The sequence below is a fragment of the Phyllostomus discolor genome, chromosome 5 (genome assembly GCF_004126475.2).
Source record: "Phyllostomus discolor isolate MPI-MPIP mPhyDis1 chromosome 5, mPhyDis1.pri.v3, whole genome shotgun sequence".
Lineage (NCBI taxonomy): Eukaryota > Metazoa > Chordata > Mammalia > Chiroptera > Phyllostomidae > Phyllostomus > Phyllostomus discolor.
Window position 1 is genome coordinate 2,159,395 of NC_040907.2, and position 14,615 is coordinate 2,174,009.

At 65.2% G+C, this 14,615-nt stretch overlaps 1 protein-coding gene across 1 annotated transcript in view; it reads left to right on the top strand.

Moving 5' to 3' along the window:
• AJAP1 (adherens junctions associated protein 1) overlaps nucleotides 1–14,615 on the top strand; it is a 79,929-nt gene that overhangs the window by 57,072 nt on the left and 8,242 nt on the right. Inside the window, exons 3-4 of the mRNA XM_036025222.1 lie at nucleotides 11,675–11,762; nucleotides 13,863–14,105. Of these exons, the coding sequence (XP_035881115.1) occupies nucleotides 11,675–11,762; nucleotides 13,863–14,105 (331 nt within the window). The remainder of the gene's footprint in view (nucleotides 1–11,674; nucleotides 11,763–13,862; nucleotides 14,106–14,615) is intronic.

Consider the following 14,615-nt stretch of genomic DNA (forward strand, 5'->3'; position numbering starts at 1 on the left):
GGGCTCCCGATGCCGGGGCTGAGCCTGGGAGGGGGAGCCGGCCTGGAGCCCCTTGTCGTCCTAGACAGTGAGGAAGTGGTCAGAGAGCCCCCGGGACCCGCCAGAGAAACAGGGAAGCCAGCGGGAAGGGGGTCCCCCTGGCCAACCCCGGGACGACCTCCGATGCAACGTGTGAGAAACGGGGGTGTAACCCCGAGATTTCCACCTCTGCCATCTCGCGGCACAGAAACGGATCACTAAACTCTGTGGCATGCCAAAATAGATGTGTTTTTCCAAGCTGACCAAAAATAGGGGTCGTTTTGATTCCTTCACACCGCATGGCTACTGCCGTGTTGGCCGTTGTTGTTTATTCAGGTGACACTGGAAAGGGAAAGGGGTCGGTGCCCCCGGCCGAGTGGCCGGGTGTCGCCTGGCTTGAGCACCCCGGCGCACGCCGGTTGGCCGTGGCCGGTACGGCCCACTGACGGGAGGAGGGTCCCCGAGTGGAGAAGGAGAAGGGAAGAGGGGACGCGGTCGCTGCCGGTAGCGTGGCAGCTAGTACCCGCGGGAAAGTGGTGGAGGTCACGCCGTCGCCACCGTCAGGGTCGGAGGACAGGCCGGAAATGGCAGCGGGCTATAAAAAGGGGCTGAAAGTGGGGCGAGGACTGGGGACCCCACACCCCCGGTCGTCTCCCGCAGTGGACCCCGAAGCTTGGCCCGCGTCCAGGCGTTTGCCCCGAGTCGGCTGTGGTGTCCCTCCCCGCCATGCCCGTCTCTGGGGAGGGGCGAGAGGCTGCTGCCCAAGTGGACGTGTGTCCTCATCGGGGGCCGGGGGACCCCAGGAGATCCTTTTGGCTCCCCCTCACCCACCAGTGAGCAGAGCGGCACCAGAGCCCCCGAGGGAACAGGACACAGCAGAAGCTGTGAGAGCAAAGGCCCGGACACCTGCGTGGCGGGCTGGGGAAGGCGGGCGGTTGAGGGGCTGCCGGACGGGGTGTCGGTAACCAAAGGGGAAAGGGCTCAGCCAGGGCGGAGAAGCGCACTCGGTGGCAGCTGTAGACGCACCTGTGCCTGCTCCTCCCACGCCCATTGGTCCAGGTGTCTGTGGACTCGTCCATCCATCCATCCATCCATTCACTTACTCACTCACTTGCTCATTCACTCACTCAATCAATCACTCATTCATTCATTCACTCTGTTATTCATTCCCCCAGTCACTCATTCATTCGCTCACTTGCTGACTCATTCCCTCGTTCTTCCATTCATCCCCTCCATGCATTCATTCATTCATTCTCCTCTCATTGGCTCCCTCACGGACTCATTCATTCATCCACAGTCAGCCATCAGACAGTCGCTGCAGCTCTACTACCGGGAGCTCACAGCCAGATTGGCCTGAGTGGTTTTCTCCTTTGTCTCTCTCCCCCACATCCCCCGCCCACGGGTTTGTCTCTTACACGGTGACCTGAGCCCTCTAAGAGCTCTGCGCTGCTGGGGCGGATTTGCAAAGTGAAGGTCAGGGCGGCTCAACCCCGGCTGCGGGAGGTCTTGCCAAGAACAATCCCTGACTGGGCGACTCGGGATTGGCTTGGGGATCGTCGGCCTCCCGACTTCACCGGGGCCTGCTGCTGATTCAGCCTCCATGACGTCATCGCGGGGGAAGGCAGTCCCCGAGGGATCACACACAGCCAGAGGCCCCGGGACCACCAGGACAGCAGCCCAGAGTGGTGGGGGGGTGGGACGCGGTGGGGCGTTTCCAGCCGGGGGAGCCTGGGGTTTGTACGGACGGCCTGGGGGTAGTTACAAAGGAAGAGCAGACCAGGGAGGGAGGACCTGCAGAGGTACACGGACCGTGGCCAATGTCACCGTGACCTCCAGGGACGTCTGAGCGTGCAGACCAAATTGGCCCGTGGAGGCCCTGAGTCACTTTGTCGGGGCGGCGGGGGCGGCGGAGCCGGCGGAGCGTCCGGGCTGCGGCGCCGGCTCCTGGGTTCGGAGCCAGAAGGAGCCTTGGCCCCGAGGCCGGCCGAGACGCGCCTCCTGTCCTGGCCCGAGACTGAATCCTCACATCTGTACGCTTCATGATTTCTCGATTCGCAAAGGGCTCTCACGTGCTTCTCCCTCTGGCAGATGAGCAGGCAGAGAATTCTAAGTGATTTGTCCAAGGTCAATGAATCAATCAGCGGAGCGATTGTTGAGCTCCTTCGGAGAGCCTGGTGCTGAGGCTGCGGGGAGGCCCCGTGGAGAAAGAGGAGGGCCTGGCCCAGCGGGGCCAGGGAGAGGGCCGGTCTGCGTGCAGACGCAGGGGTGCGTGGGCTCCCGTGTGGGCTAGCTTGCCCACGCATGCTGCTCACCCAGCCACGTGCCTGCAGAGCACAAGGCACATGGAACCCCGTGCACACACAAAAGGTGTGCACGTGTGTGTACATACATGCACGCACCCCCACATACCCGGCCTGCAGCACACACAGCCACCTGTACCCCCATGCACACACAAATCCCTGCACACGTGTGCACACCAATGCATGCATGTCTGCATGCCCCTACACATGCACACCACACACAGGCACACATAAAACCCTGCACACGTGTGCACACCAATGCACGCATGTCTGCGTGCCCAGACAGCTCTCACAGCAGGAAATGATAAGGTGCAGCTCAGCCCTGAGAAGGGGTCCGAGAGGTCCTTCCTGGGGGTCCCGCCCCCTCCGGCTTCCTCTTGGAGGAAGGTGACTCCGGGATGGATTACGCACGGCTTGGAGCGCCGAGCCCTGGCTGTGGGCAGAGGGTGCCAGATGAAAGGCCGGCTCCGGAAGGCGGGAGGCGTCCCCTCTGCGTTTGGCCTGCAGTCCAGCGGAGGCCGGTCATCTGGGGATCTCAGAGGGGTCCCGGGAAACAGGTTCTCCGGGAGAACGTCCACACCCCAGGCCGCCCCGTGGCTGGGCGAGCAGGCTGCTTCCGTGTCTGTCCGGGCCTTGTGGCTTGGAGGGGAGCATGCGGGTTTCTGAGTCAGCTGCTCGGTGTGACCGTGGGCTCCGCCGCCTGTGGGACCCCGGACCTCCTTCACAGCCGCCGTCCCCGTCACGTTGGGGTGGAGGCCGCCCTAGGGCAGGGTGACCCTGTAACTAATGACGTCTGCCTTGGCCCCGTTTCCAAGTAAAAGGCCACACTCCGAGGTCCTGGGGGTTGGGGCTTTATCCTGCCTCTCAGGAGGACGTGGCCAACCAGCAAGGGCGCAGCCAACCAGCAAGGGCGCTTCCAGACTCCTGTCTCCTGCTGGGTGTCCCTGCCCCGCCCACAGATCGGCCTTCCGGCCTCTCGTCATTTCAGCCCCACGACTTAGCGCCTCCTGCTGGATCAGCCGGTGCCCTTGGGGGGCTCCCGAGGATGCTGGGAGCCCCCCGGATCCCCTGGGACGGAGGAAACCTCTCAGGATACGCCCCCTGCAGGGCCTCGCCTGGGCGTGCGGTTGGCTCTGCCCACGGTGGCTCTCTGCCTCCTGCTGCCCTGCTGCCTTGTGCCTGGGTCCTTGGTCTTCTCGTGTGCACCCTGAGGTGACACCCCCACCCGTGGGCCTCTGCCGAGGGGAAGGCAGGAAACACGACCCCCAGACGTGGAGCTCCGTGCGGGGACCGCAGGCACGTGCATGTGCCTGCACCAGCCCCTCTCCCGGGCAGGCTCCCCGGGGACAGGGAGACCCTTCCCAGAATCCCGTGCGTCGCAGCTGCAAGGGCCTCGTGCGCTCATGGGTGCGGAGGGCTCCAAAGTGACCTGCTGTGTCTCTCGTGTGGGCGACAGGTGGAAGGGGGACCACACGGTGGGGGGGGGGCCCGGGGCCTCCTCCTGAACTCTTCTCTAGCCCCTGGGAGCTACGATGGTGGCCCCCCCAGGGGAACGGTTTGAGGGCCGCCGGCGTGGGCCCCGTTCCCCGACACGCAGATGGGGAAACCAGGACCCAGAAGGGAGGAGGGAGGAGGGACTGCCCGAGGCTCGTCACACAGGGATCAGCAGAAATAGTTCGGCTCCTTCCAAAAACACGCATGTGTGTTACCTGTATATAAACACGCCTCACGTGCGGGCTTTGTGTATGAGGCGGCAGTGCTCCTGTCGACTCCCGGCTCGCCGCTGAGGTTCTTCCTCCCGCAGCCTGCTCCCTCCATGGCATCGAAATCTCCGTCAGGCGAAGGTCGGCGCTGGATAACCCCCACCCCCAGCCCCGAATACCCCCTGCTGTGCCGGGCAGCCTGTCGCTGGGGCTGGGCCCTGCAGGGAAAGCTCTGGGGGTGGGGGAGTTCAAGGCTCCTGGTCACAGCGTGGAGAACTGCGGCCCGGCCCGCGGCCACACCCTGTCTGCTGCTACATTCCGGGAGCTAACAGTGGCTTCTCGACACTTTGAAGGGGTGGAAAGCAATCAAAAGGATACAATTTCCTAACACGTGGATCTTACTTGAAATGTGGGCATCGGCGTCTGCAGGCGGAAGAGCGGGCCCTCAGGGGTTGCCACGGAGACCGTGGGGCACCCGGCCTGAACTTGAACTGTCTGGCCCTTTCCTGGAGAGGCCGGCGGACTGCACCGCGGGCTGTCGTGCGGGCAGCTGGCCGGGATCAGGCAGACGGGAAGCGGGGTGTCCATGTTTCGGGTGGGGGGGCGTGCTCCTGCGAGGGCGGCGGCCCGGGCTGCCGCCGCGGCGGCCCACAGACCCGCCCAGCCTCCGGAGAGCTGTCGTGCCGGGGGCGGGAGAACAATGTCTCTGTGTTCTCCCGGCTCTCACAGAGCTCCTGGCTGCTGGTTTCCCAGATTGAACTCGAACATTCTTCTCTGTGTTCCTGCTTGTTCTCTCTGAAGAGGTCCAAGCCCCGCGCTTTGAGAGGCCGTCTCGCAGGCATGGGTGCGAGTGTTTCAGGGACCCCACAGTGACGCCCAGGGCCGCCGTCCTCCCTCCGGCCCGCCTCTCCCACTGTGGCCCCCCCGCCCGGCCCCCCACCCCTCAGGGCCTCCTTCCTGCTCTCGCGGCAACACAGGGACAGAGCCCAAGGCCACCAAGGCCCCGGGCCTTGCTGGCCCTGACCTCACAGCAGGGCTGAGATGCAGGGAGAGACCCAGTCCCACCTGGGCAGGGCCTCGCCCTCCCGGGTGGCCCGCCAGGTGGCTCTGCCGAGTAGTGGGGCGGGTGGGGGCCGCCTCTGGTCCGTCCTGCAGGGGCCGCTGCCAGCCTCGCCGGGGTCCCGGAGACCGTCGGCCAAGGGCGTGCCGTGGAGCCGACGGGCTGCAGTCTCTGCGGAAGAGGAGAGGTTTCTTCGCGGTGCAAGTGGCACTTTGGAGGCCCTGTGTCACCTCCAAACTGTCAAACCCGTGAGGACACTCTTGACCCATCAGCCACTGGGCCTTTGTTCCCCTAATGCGACACTGGTGCTTTGGAACATGAGCCTCAAGACACGCAGAAATGTCACCCCTTTGCCTCGGCAAGTTCCGGGGCCACTGTCCCCGCCTTCCCCAGGCATGCCAGTCGGAAGTGCCACCCCCCACCCCCAGTGCCAGGAGGACAGAAGGCGCTGGGTGGGTTTGCTTTTGCCGGGGACAGCGGCCCCTGTGTAATCCCTCCTGGTCTGGACCCAGAGACGGATCGCCCACTGCCCGCCCACCTTCGGGGCCCGGTCTCATTGCAAACCTCCGCAAATACAGCCATAAAAGCCCCATTGATTGATGCAGAGCTGGGTGATCCATCTGTCCCCATCCATTATTCCGGGTCTAATTTTTTATTATCTGGGTGGCAGCTGATGCCAGCACATTAGTATACAGCGGCAATTACCAGCAGCAGGGAGAGCCCCTAAATTAGCGAGAACAATAACACCTGTCGGGGGGAGAAGCGGGGAGCCCCGCACGGCACGCACGCACCTCGGGACCAGGCCTGCATGGCAAACGGTGTGAGGGTGGGCTGACCTTGGCCATGGGGAGGACAAAGTCGGCGTGTTCCTCCTCTCCTGGGGGTACAGCCTTGACGCGCTCTCGAGGCGCCGGGGCCGTTGTCAACCCAGGCGGAGCCCCCCCTGGTGGGCAGCACTGGCCTGCTCGAGGGTTGCCCCGCCCAGGGTCAGAGGGCCTGGGGACAGGTGTCCCAGCCTGCATTCTGTAGTGACAGCAGAGACCTGCCCCGGGGGTGGGGGGCGTTCCCTGAGGTGCGAGCGTTGGGCGAAGCAGGTGAGGATGGAGAGAGCGGGCAGGCTGGCCCCCAAGAGTGGCTGGGCGGGGAGGCCCCGTGTGCGTGGGCCAGAGGGTAAGGTCCCTGTGGACAGTGGTCTCGGGATCTGAACAGGCTTGTCTTTCCAAAGATGCGGGGTTTGTTTGTTTGTTTAACCTGTATGGGGGGGGGGACTGAGAAGCACACGGCTAAAGTGTCTCTGAGGGTCACTGGGTGGGCCAGTGGGCAACCCCCCCCCCCCCCCGAGGTTGGGTCTCCAACACCAAGAGTCCTGCTGAATAGGGCTGTCTGCCACGGGGACCTGTCACCCCGAGCAGTGGGCCCGCTGGCCCGCTGGCGGAAGCTGCCCGCCGTCGGCGGTGACGGCCCCGTTTGACGAGGCAGAGGCTGCGGCTGCGGCAGCGCCAGATGTCTGTGACTGGCAGTGGCCGTGCGACCCTCAGAGGGAAGCCAGCCCTTGCCGATGGGGAGCGCGGGCTGTGACCTCCTGGACCACAGGCTCGCGCTCCGGGGCCCGGCTTTGACGACGCGTCCGACACACAGACGGAAACCTCTGTTTATGTGTGAGCCCCGCCCCTGCCCGAAACCTGGGCTCAGCAGAACAAGAGCCCGGGAGCTCACCCCGCCCGCCACTGCCTGTGTTTGCACATCGGGTCCCATGGCCCTGTGCACGCACCGTCCACGCCGGCTGTCCCCGCGGCTGGGCTGGGCAGCTGTGGCGGGGACCGCTCTGCCCTCCAAGCCTGACAGGTGTGCCCTCCGGCCTTTTCCGGCAAGGTTCGCCTGCGAGGGGTCCACGCAGAGACGTGGGGGACGGAGGCAGGTGGCGTCCGGGAGGCCTAAGCCACCGGACAGCTGCCTCCGTCCCATGCAGCACACACAGCTGCCCGCACGCGCTTCCATCCTCTTCCCAGCTGACCTCCCGGAGACGGGAGGGGGACCCACGCTTAGGGGTTTTCCATCTTCCAGCCTGCTTCATGCAAACGTCGTTCTTACTGCGCGTCCACGGTCAGGGCCTCGGGCCTCAGTCAGCCACCGTGACCGCCGGGCCTGTGGGGTCCCCTGAAGCCCTGGACTCCGTATTCAGGATCCCCGTGGCCCAGCGGAGCCCGTGGCGGGCGTGGGCGCAAGGAGCCGTCTGGTGGCAGGGGGGTCCTCCCTTGCCCCTGGTCTCGCTTTCTGAGTTTCCTGTGAATGGTCAACGGCAGCTCTGGAATGTTCCATGAAAATCCCAAAAGTAACAGCTCCCCAGTTTTAAGTTGCATGCAGTTCTGAGCCGTGTCACGAAACCTCTAGCCACCCTGCCGTGTCCCGCCTGGGAGTGACCTGCCCCTTTGTCCCGCATGTCCAGGCTGTAGTGGTGCCTGCCCACCTGTCACTGGGCACCTGTCTCGCTTATCAGACCAACAGTCAGGTGCCACAGTGCTCGTGTTTAAGGGACCCGCATTTCACCTAGGGAGGGCCCCCAAGCCATGCACATATCACCTTATATTTATATTGTCACCGTTGCTCTATTTCATTATCCGTGGTTGTTATTAGTTTCTTACTGTGCCCGACTTGCACACTCAGCTCTATCGAGTGCCTGTGTGTGCAGGAGGAACCGCAGCCCAGACAGGCTTCGGTGCTGTCCCCAGCGCCGGGCGTCGCCTGGGGGTCCGGGCACCGGTCCCGGCAGATGAGGAGGGACACTCGCAGTAACACGGGTGAGGAGCAGCGAGACGCTGGCCCCTAACCGATAGTTCCCCACAGTGTGGCCAAGTGCCAGTTAGGTTTGCAGTCAGCCGTTGGGTTTTTTCTGGGACTCCGGAACGGACACGCGCCTGCCGCCCCTGCTCCGTCGGCGGGCACCCCCCCACCCCGGGAAGGGCTTCCCTCCGACCTTGAGGGGCTCGAAAACGCAGGACGGGGGATGGACCCCGCGGATCGCATGTGTGAAGGCGGGTGGAGGGACGTCTTTCTGGGCAGCACGGCCGTTTCAGCCCGGCGGTCTTTCCGCCCAGAGCATCTCTGCCGGCTACGGACCCACACGCCGCTTCCTCTGAACTGTGACCTGGCGCGTCCTGTGGGGAACTTCACTTCACCCCCTGCTCCTCGGCTGCAGAGTCACTTCTCAGAGTGGGGCCAGGGCAGGTGCAAAGGTGACAGTGACTTCGTCCTTTTCTTAAGGGGCCCGGAGACACGTGAGGCCCTCAGGCAAAGGGGTGGACTGTCGGTGGTGGGGAGAGTCATGTGTCAGGCAGCGGGGGGTGGGGGGGCATCTCTGGAGCCAACAGTTTCCCTCTGGACCCCAGTCTCTTCCATCCCCCCAGAGAGGAGAGTGGATGGCCTCCCGTCCTTGCCCCCAGGGGGACGGGAGGGGCCCGGCAGCTGAGACTCGGCCCCTGGCTCACGGTGGTCTCCTCCCCTAGGGCCTCCGGCCGTTACAGTCCCTTCACCCACACAAGCATCGCCCTGGTGACAGGATGAGGGGTCGGGGTCTGGCGGCGGCCTGGGCCTGCTCTGGCCCCGCTCAGGCTAGGGGACCCTCAGCACCTCCAGCCGGGCTGGCCTTGCACTTGGACCGGCACCCATAGCTCCTGCCGGCTCCTCCCACTCGGGCGCCACCCACCGCCGTCGGCATCCGGCTCCTGCTCACCTGAAACTGGGCAGATGTAGCCACGCATCAATGACTGGGTTCTTGTCTCGGGGACTGGGGCATGACCCGCCAAGAAGTGGCTGAAAGGCTTTAGGCCTGAGCCTGCCACGCTCCCAAGGGGCCTGTCGGGGGAGGCGGTGGGGCCACAGCACCCGCCTTAGGATATAGAAGCTTGTACCCTCAGGAGGAGTGAGTGCGGCCGCCAGGCCAGGGCAGAGCAGAGCCAGCACCAGGATGAACACGGCCTGAGCTTGGAGCTGTCGTGTCTTAGTCCTTAGGGGGGACCCTGGGGCCGACGGGCCCTGTGTGCAGGTCCAAGGAGTCTGCACAGCCTCCTCGCCCACTCAGGTGTCCCCTCCACTCCCAGTGTCGGTATCTGCTGTGGGGAGTTGCTGCCACCATTAACTGGGGTATTACACACTTAATGACTATTGTCACTTGTCGAGCATGCCTATGATCAGTGTCATCACCTCCAGTGAGCACTACTGTCATCATATCAATACCACCATCACCACCACCATCATCATCATCATCACCATCATCTTCATCACCACCATCATCACCACCACCATCATCATCATCATCACCATCATCTTCATCACCACCATCATTATCAACATCATCACCACCATCATCACCACCATCACCATCATCTTCACCACCACCACCACCACCACCACCATTATCATCATCATCACTGTCACCAACTCACGCCACACCCCAGGGAGCAGACATGGCCTGAGTCCACAGTTTTCCCAGCAGCAGGCCGGTCCCTGGACTGGGCCAGAGGGTGCGTGTGGGCAGAGGGTGAGGGGAGACTGAGCAGCCCCCCTCCCTGGTTGTCCGTGGACGGGGCCGCCCGTTGCAGCCCCTCTGTCGACAGTGTCTCGGCGGGTCTCAAGGAAGCTGGTGAAATCGATAGGGATGGCCGAAGCTGGTGGGCACCCCATTGTTGCTGAGACCGGGGGTGGTCCATACGGCATGGAGCTTCTCCTAAGTGGCCGGCAGGTCGGGCAGTCCCAGCGGAGAAGCCAGGCTGTCTCAGAGGCGCGCCGCAGCTGCCGCAGACCGGGCCCCGTGTGTGGGAAGCTGCTGGCCAGAAGCAGCTGTGAGTGCGGCCACTATGACTACGGGGCACCGGCGCGGCTCTTCCTGAGGACGGCCACAGCTGGCACTGCCTCGAACGCAGCAGGTGCTCAAACCTGGTTCTTTTTTTAAAAGATTTTATTTATTTGTTTTTAGAGAGAGGGGAAGGGAAGGAGAAAGAGAGAGAAACATCCATGTGCGGTTGCCTCTTGCACACCTCCTACTGGGGACCTGGCCTGAAACCCAGGCACGTGCCCTGACTGGGAATCGAACCAGCAACACTTTGGTTCGCAGGCCCGTGCCCAATCCACGGGGCGGGTTAACAGGTGAATGAATGAGGGAGGCCCGGGACATCCACGTCTCTTCCCCAGTCTTCCTAGGGGTGCTGTGCCGTGTGTGTGGGATCCTAGGGGTGCTGTGCCGTGCGTGCGGGACGGGAACTGCTCCCGACACCCATGGAGGGGCCGACGGGAAGAGAAGGCTTGTTCTGTGGTCACGCCAGCTTTGCGTCGCTCATTAGCTCTGTTTGGAGGCTGCGTCTGTGAGAAATGTCACACTCTGGAACCCGCCACGCCGGGGCCCATGCACGCGTCGTCCTCACTGCAGGGCCCGCCGGGGACCTCGGGTGGGATGGGTGGCTCGGTGCTAAGGACGCCAGGATCGGGCGCCAGGCGTGGGGAGCGATGGCGTGTCAGGCGTCTCAGGTGAGAGAGCGTGGGGCATCCGCACGGCCGGGGTGGGGTGGGGCGTGCCCACGCTGCGGGGGCCTGCGGGGCCCACCACGGCCTTTCCTACCTGGCTCCCAGTTACGGTTCTCGCTCACAGCAGCATATGCAGCCAGAGCCCTGGACCTTCCGGGTGGCCACACTGACGGTGGACACTGCCAGGGGTGTCCCCAGAGGGACGTTCCAGGCGTGTCATCAGGAGGAGTGAGGCCTGATGCGGGGGGGGGGGCTGGAGCGGAAGCTGGAGATGGGGCGGGGGTGGCGTGGGGGCGGGGTGGGGCAGAGGGAGAGCCGGAGAGGGTGCCCGTCCTCTGCACATGAGCAACCGGACAGGTCTAGGCTGGGCTCTGGCTGCCCTGCCTCTGGAGTGGCCAGCCTGTCCTTGCCCTGCTGTGCCCCTGCCACTGTGCACACTCGCACGGAGCAGGGCCAGACCACAGAGCCATCCCTGGAGCCTCGACAGGCAGCGGCCTCGTTGGAGAACTGTGGAGAGCAGAGATGTCTCCTGAGGACCCAAGAGCCCCTGAGCCTGCCAGGCTGTCTCCCACCTTCCCAATTCGTCCTGGGCTGTGCCGGCTCCTCCCAGGCCAGCCAGGTCCCCCTGCCCCAGGCACTCCCCCCCCCCACCCTGTGCAGGCCAGCCACCCGGGTGTGCAGAGCCAAGGAGCAGAGCTGGCCCAGGGCGGTAGGAGAGGGAGCAGCCAGGGCTTACCTGCGCCAGGTGAGGGGCTCTGCATGTGCAAGAAAGGATGCAGTGGCCCATAGGCCAGGTCCCGGCTCGGGACCCGAGAAAGCTCTGGGAAGGAGGAGGGAGGCTGGGGCTGGGGCGGCCCTCCCTGGACTCCAGCACCTGCCAGCACAGGTGCTGTGCATGGCGAAGGCGGGGCCTGGGGGCCTGGGGGCCTGGGCTGCCCCCGCGCAGCCGTCCACAGCGGCCCCAGCCCGGGCGCGTGCAGGCAGCTCGGACAGGCCCCGGCGCTCGCAGCCCGTCAGCAGGCTGGGCCGTGGGCCCCCCTGCGCGCCCCTCACGTCGTGCCCCCCTCTGTCCGCAGGTCTGGCCGTCCATCAGATCGTCACCATCACCGTGTCCCTCATCATGGTCATAGCTGCTCTGATTACAACTCTTGTCTTAAAAAACTGGTAAGGATCCTCGCCCCAGGGTCACGCGGGGGTGATGGGGTCCCCGGCAAGGGGCACGCGGAAACACCCCACTCTTCCGACCTGGGCCCCCCCCCCCCCACCAGCCCAGGGGATTGTTCCTCTGCCCTCCGGCCGCGGGCACCTACCCCCGGGCACGGCCACTTGGCGAGCCCGGCATCAGGACTTCCGCGGCAGGTGCCTCCTTCCACTCAGATCCAGGTGCCTGTGGACCCCGGGCCCAGCCCGTAAACCCCCTTGTCTTTGTTTCCTTCCTAGCAGCGGCCTGGGCGGGGGCTGTGCCTGCCCCTCACGGCCCCTCACTGTCCCTCACAGCCCCTCACTGTCCCTCACTGTCCCGGGCTGTCCCCGGCGCCCTGTGCCGGCCCACCCCTCCTCTCGCCCCCCCCCCCCCCCCCCGCACCTCCCTCAATGAGCGGCCCCGCGTCTGCTGAATTAGGTTACCGCTTTGCTCCAGGCGGCCTGTCTCTGCCTATTTCCTCCTGGAAATTGGCCTATTTCGAGGTTGGCCTTGCTGGGTGTACACACCTGCTACCCCCCTGGGAAAGCGGGGAGCTGCCGAGTGACCCCCCCGCCTGCTGGCCGCCCCTCCCCCAGCCAGCGTGGCTCCTTCCAGCATCAAAGCCTAACCTCCCCCGAGGAGGAGCCCGCCCCAGCCTGGCAATGCCCTGCCGCCTGCAGACACCGACACCGGTAGGGAATCCTCTGGGGCTGCTGGGCGGGGGTGGCCCGAGCGCCCGCCAGCAGAACGGGTGGAAAGCCAGGGGCCAGCCAAGGCGGACAGGGAGGCTCCGTGAGGTGCAGAATGCACACGGGCCGGCGAGGCCGAGGCCTGCAGCCGCCTCCGACGGCCAGCAAGCCGGGACCCTGGGCGTTCTCTAGACAGATGAGGAGGACGGTGACCCTCGGCCTGCAGCAGGCTTCCTGGGCAGGGCCAGGCCCCACGCCTGGATGCGCGGCCCCCGCGTCAGCCGAGCATCCTGTGGAAGGGCAGACCCCTCCCCTGAAGAGACTGTGGACGTGAGGCCCGCTGGGTGACGGACGGGCTGCCAGCTTCCTCTTGGTTTCCCCACACGTTTGGGTCTGCGGCAAACCTCGCCACGGCCCTTCCGGGCCACGGCCCAGCCCTGGGCGAGCGGCTCCGTGGCCTGGGGGGCTGGGCTCCGGGCCAGCAGTGGGGAGCCCTCTTTCGGGAGCGAGGGCAAAACAGGGGCACGCCACCGCTTCCAGGGGGTGGGCTCACAAAGACCCCTTTGCAGCCCCTCCCTGGTCGTCCGCTCCGAGCTTAGAGGGCAGGAGTGGAGAAGGGGAGCTAGTCCCCCAAAGTGGGGGCTCCCCACATTTCCTCACAGCCGCCCTTCTCCAGGGGGTGGGGACTCCCCTCCCCCCACCCCTACGTGGGAACCTGCCAGAGTGAGTGACATCCAGGAACGGGGGTCTCTCTGACCGTCACTGCGTCCGACCCCTTGGCTCACGAGGGTCAGGGTCCCGTGTCCATCTGAGGGGCCACCTGGAAGCCTCTGTGCCCCGGGGGGACGGGGAAACGAGGCAGGCCCCCCCCCCCCCCCCCGCAGGGCACCGCATGGCAGTTCTCTGCACAGACCCCCTCGGGGTGAAGGAAGGGCGGGGGAGGGGTCCCAACATGAGATCGGTCCCTAAAGATAACGATACGGTCGCTCCCAACATGCACAACCAGGCCACCCCAGACTGCACAAAGGTCCCCCCTTGGGGGCCCATCGATATTCATCCTGTCAAGGCATCTGGGGGGAGTGGGGGAGGGGACCGAGGGCCTGCCGGCTGGCTGGCGCTCCTGAGCCAAACGAGGCCTCAGCTCCGGGTAAGAGAGCCCAGCCACGCCCCCGACGACCCTCCCTGCAAGACGGACGGACACCTTGGACACCCGAGTTTTACTCAGGAGAGGTGCTGGCCGGTGGCTGTGGTCGGTCTTCCTGCAGAGGCCGGGCGCTGCCCTCTGACACGGAACCACGTGTGGCGAGTGCCTGGGGACGAAGGTCGTGCGGCCTTGGCCCCCCCGCCCCCCCCCCGGCCCCCACACCTGATGACGCCGTCCGTCTCCTCCAGCTGCGCCCAAAGCGGGAACCCCCGAAGGAGCAGCCACCAGCGGAAGGCCCACCAGCAGGAGGAGAGCTGCCAGAACCTGACGGACTTCACGCCCGCCCGGGTGCCCAGCAGCCTGGACATCTTCACGGCCTACAACGAGACCCTGCAGTGCTCGCACGAGTGCGTGCGGGCACCCGTGCCCGCCTACGCCGACGAGACGCTGCGCTCCGTGGGAGAGTACAAGCCCACGTTCAACGGGAACCGGTGAGCGCGGGGGGGCGGCAGGTGCTGCGAGGGTGGGCGGGCGCAGACAGAGGACACAGCGGGCAGCCGGGACCCCCGTCCACACCTGCACTGGGGGGGGGGGCGGACCAGGCGCCTCCCTGCCCCGATGCCCCGTGGTGGGCGCCCTCGCCCGGAGCTCGATGCCAGCTCCGTAGCCGACCTCCCCGCAGCCAGTGGCCCGGACCCCTGCCCCACCCCCCGGTCAGCACCTCTGAACCCCGCCGATAAAACGCCCACAGCGCATCGGGCAGAACTGTCCAACACCCACCGGACTCCCGGTCACTCAGTGCTTTCCCCCTCTGTATTAATCACGTGCAGTCAGTCCTCTAAGGAAGACACAGCGCTGACACCGTGCCCGGGAGCGCTCCAGAAACCCTGAGTCAGCTGCGGGAGGCTCATCCAGAATTGGATTAAAACATCAATAAGCTATTTTTTTTAAACAGGCATATACGCGTGCCTCATTTTAGAAATTAAAAAAAACCCTGCAAC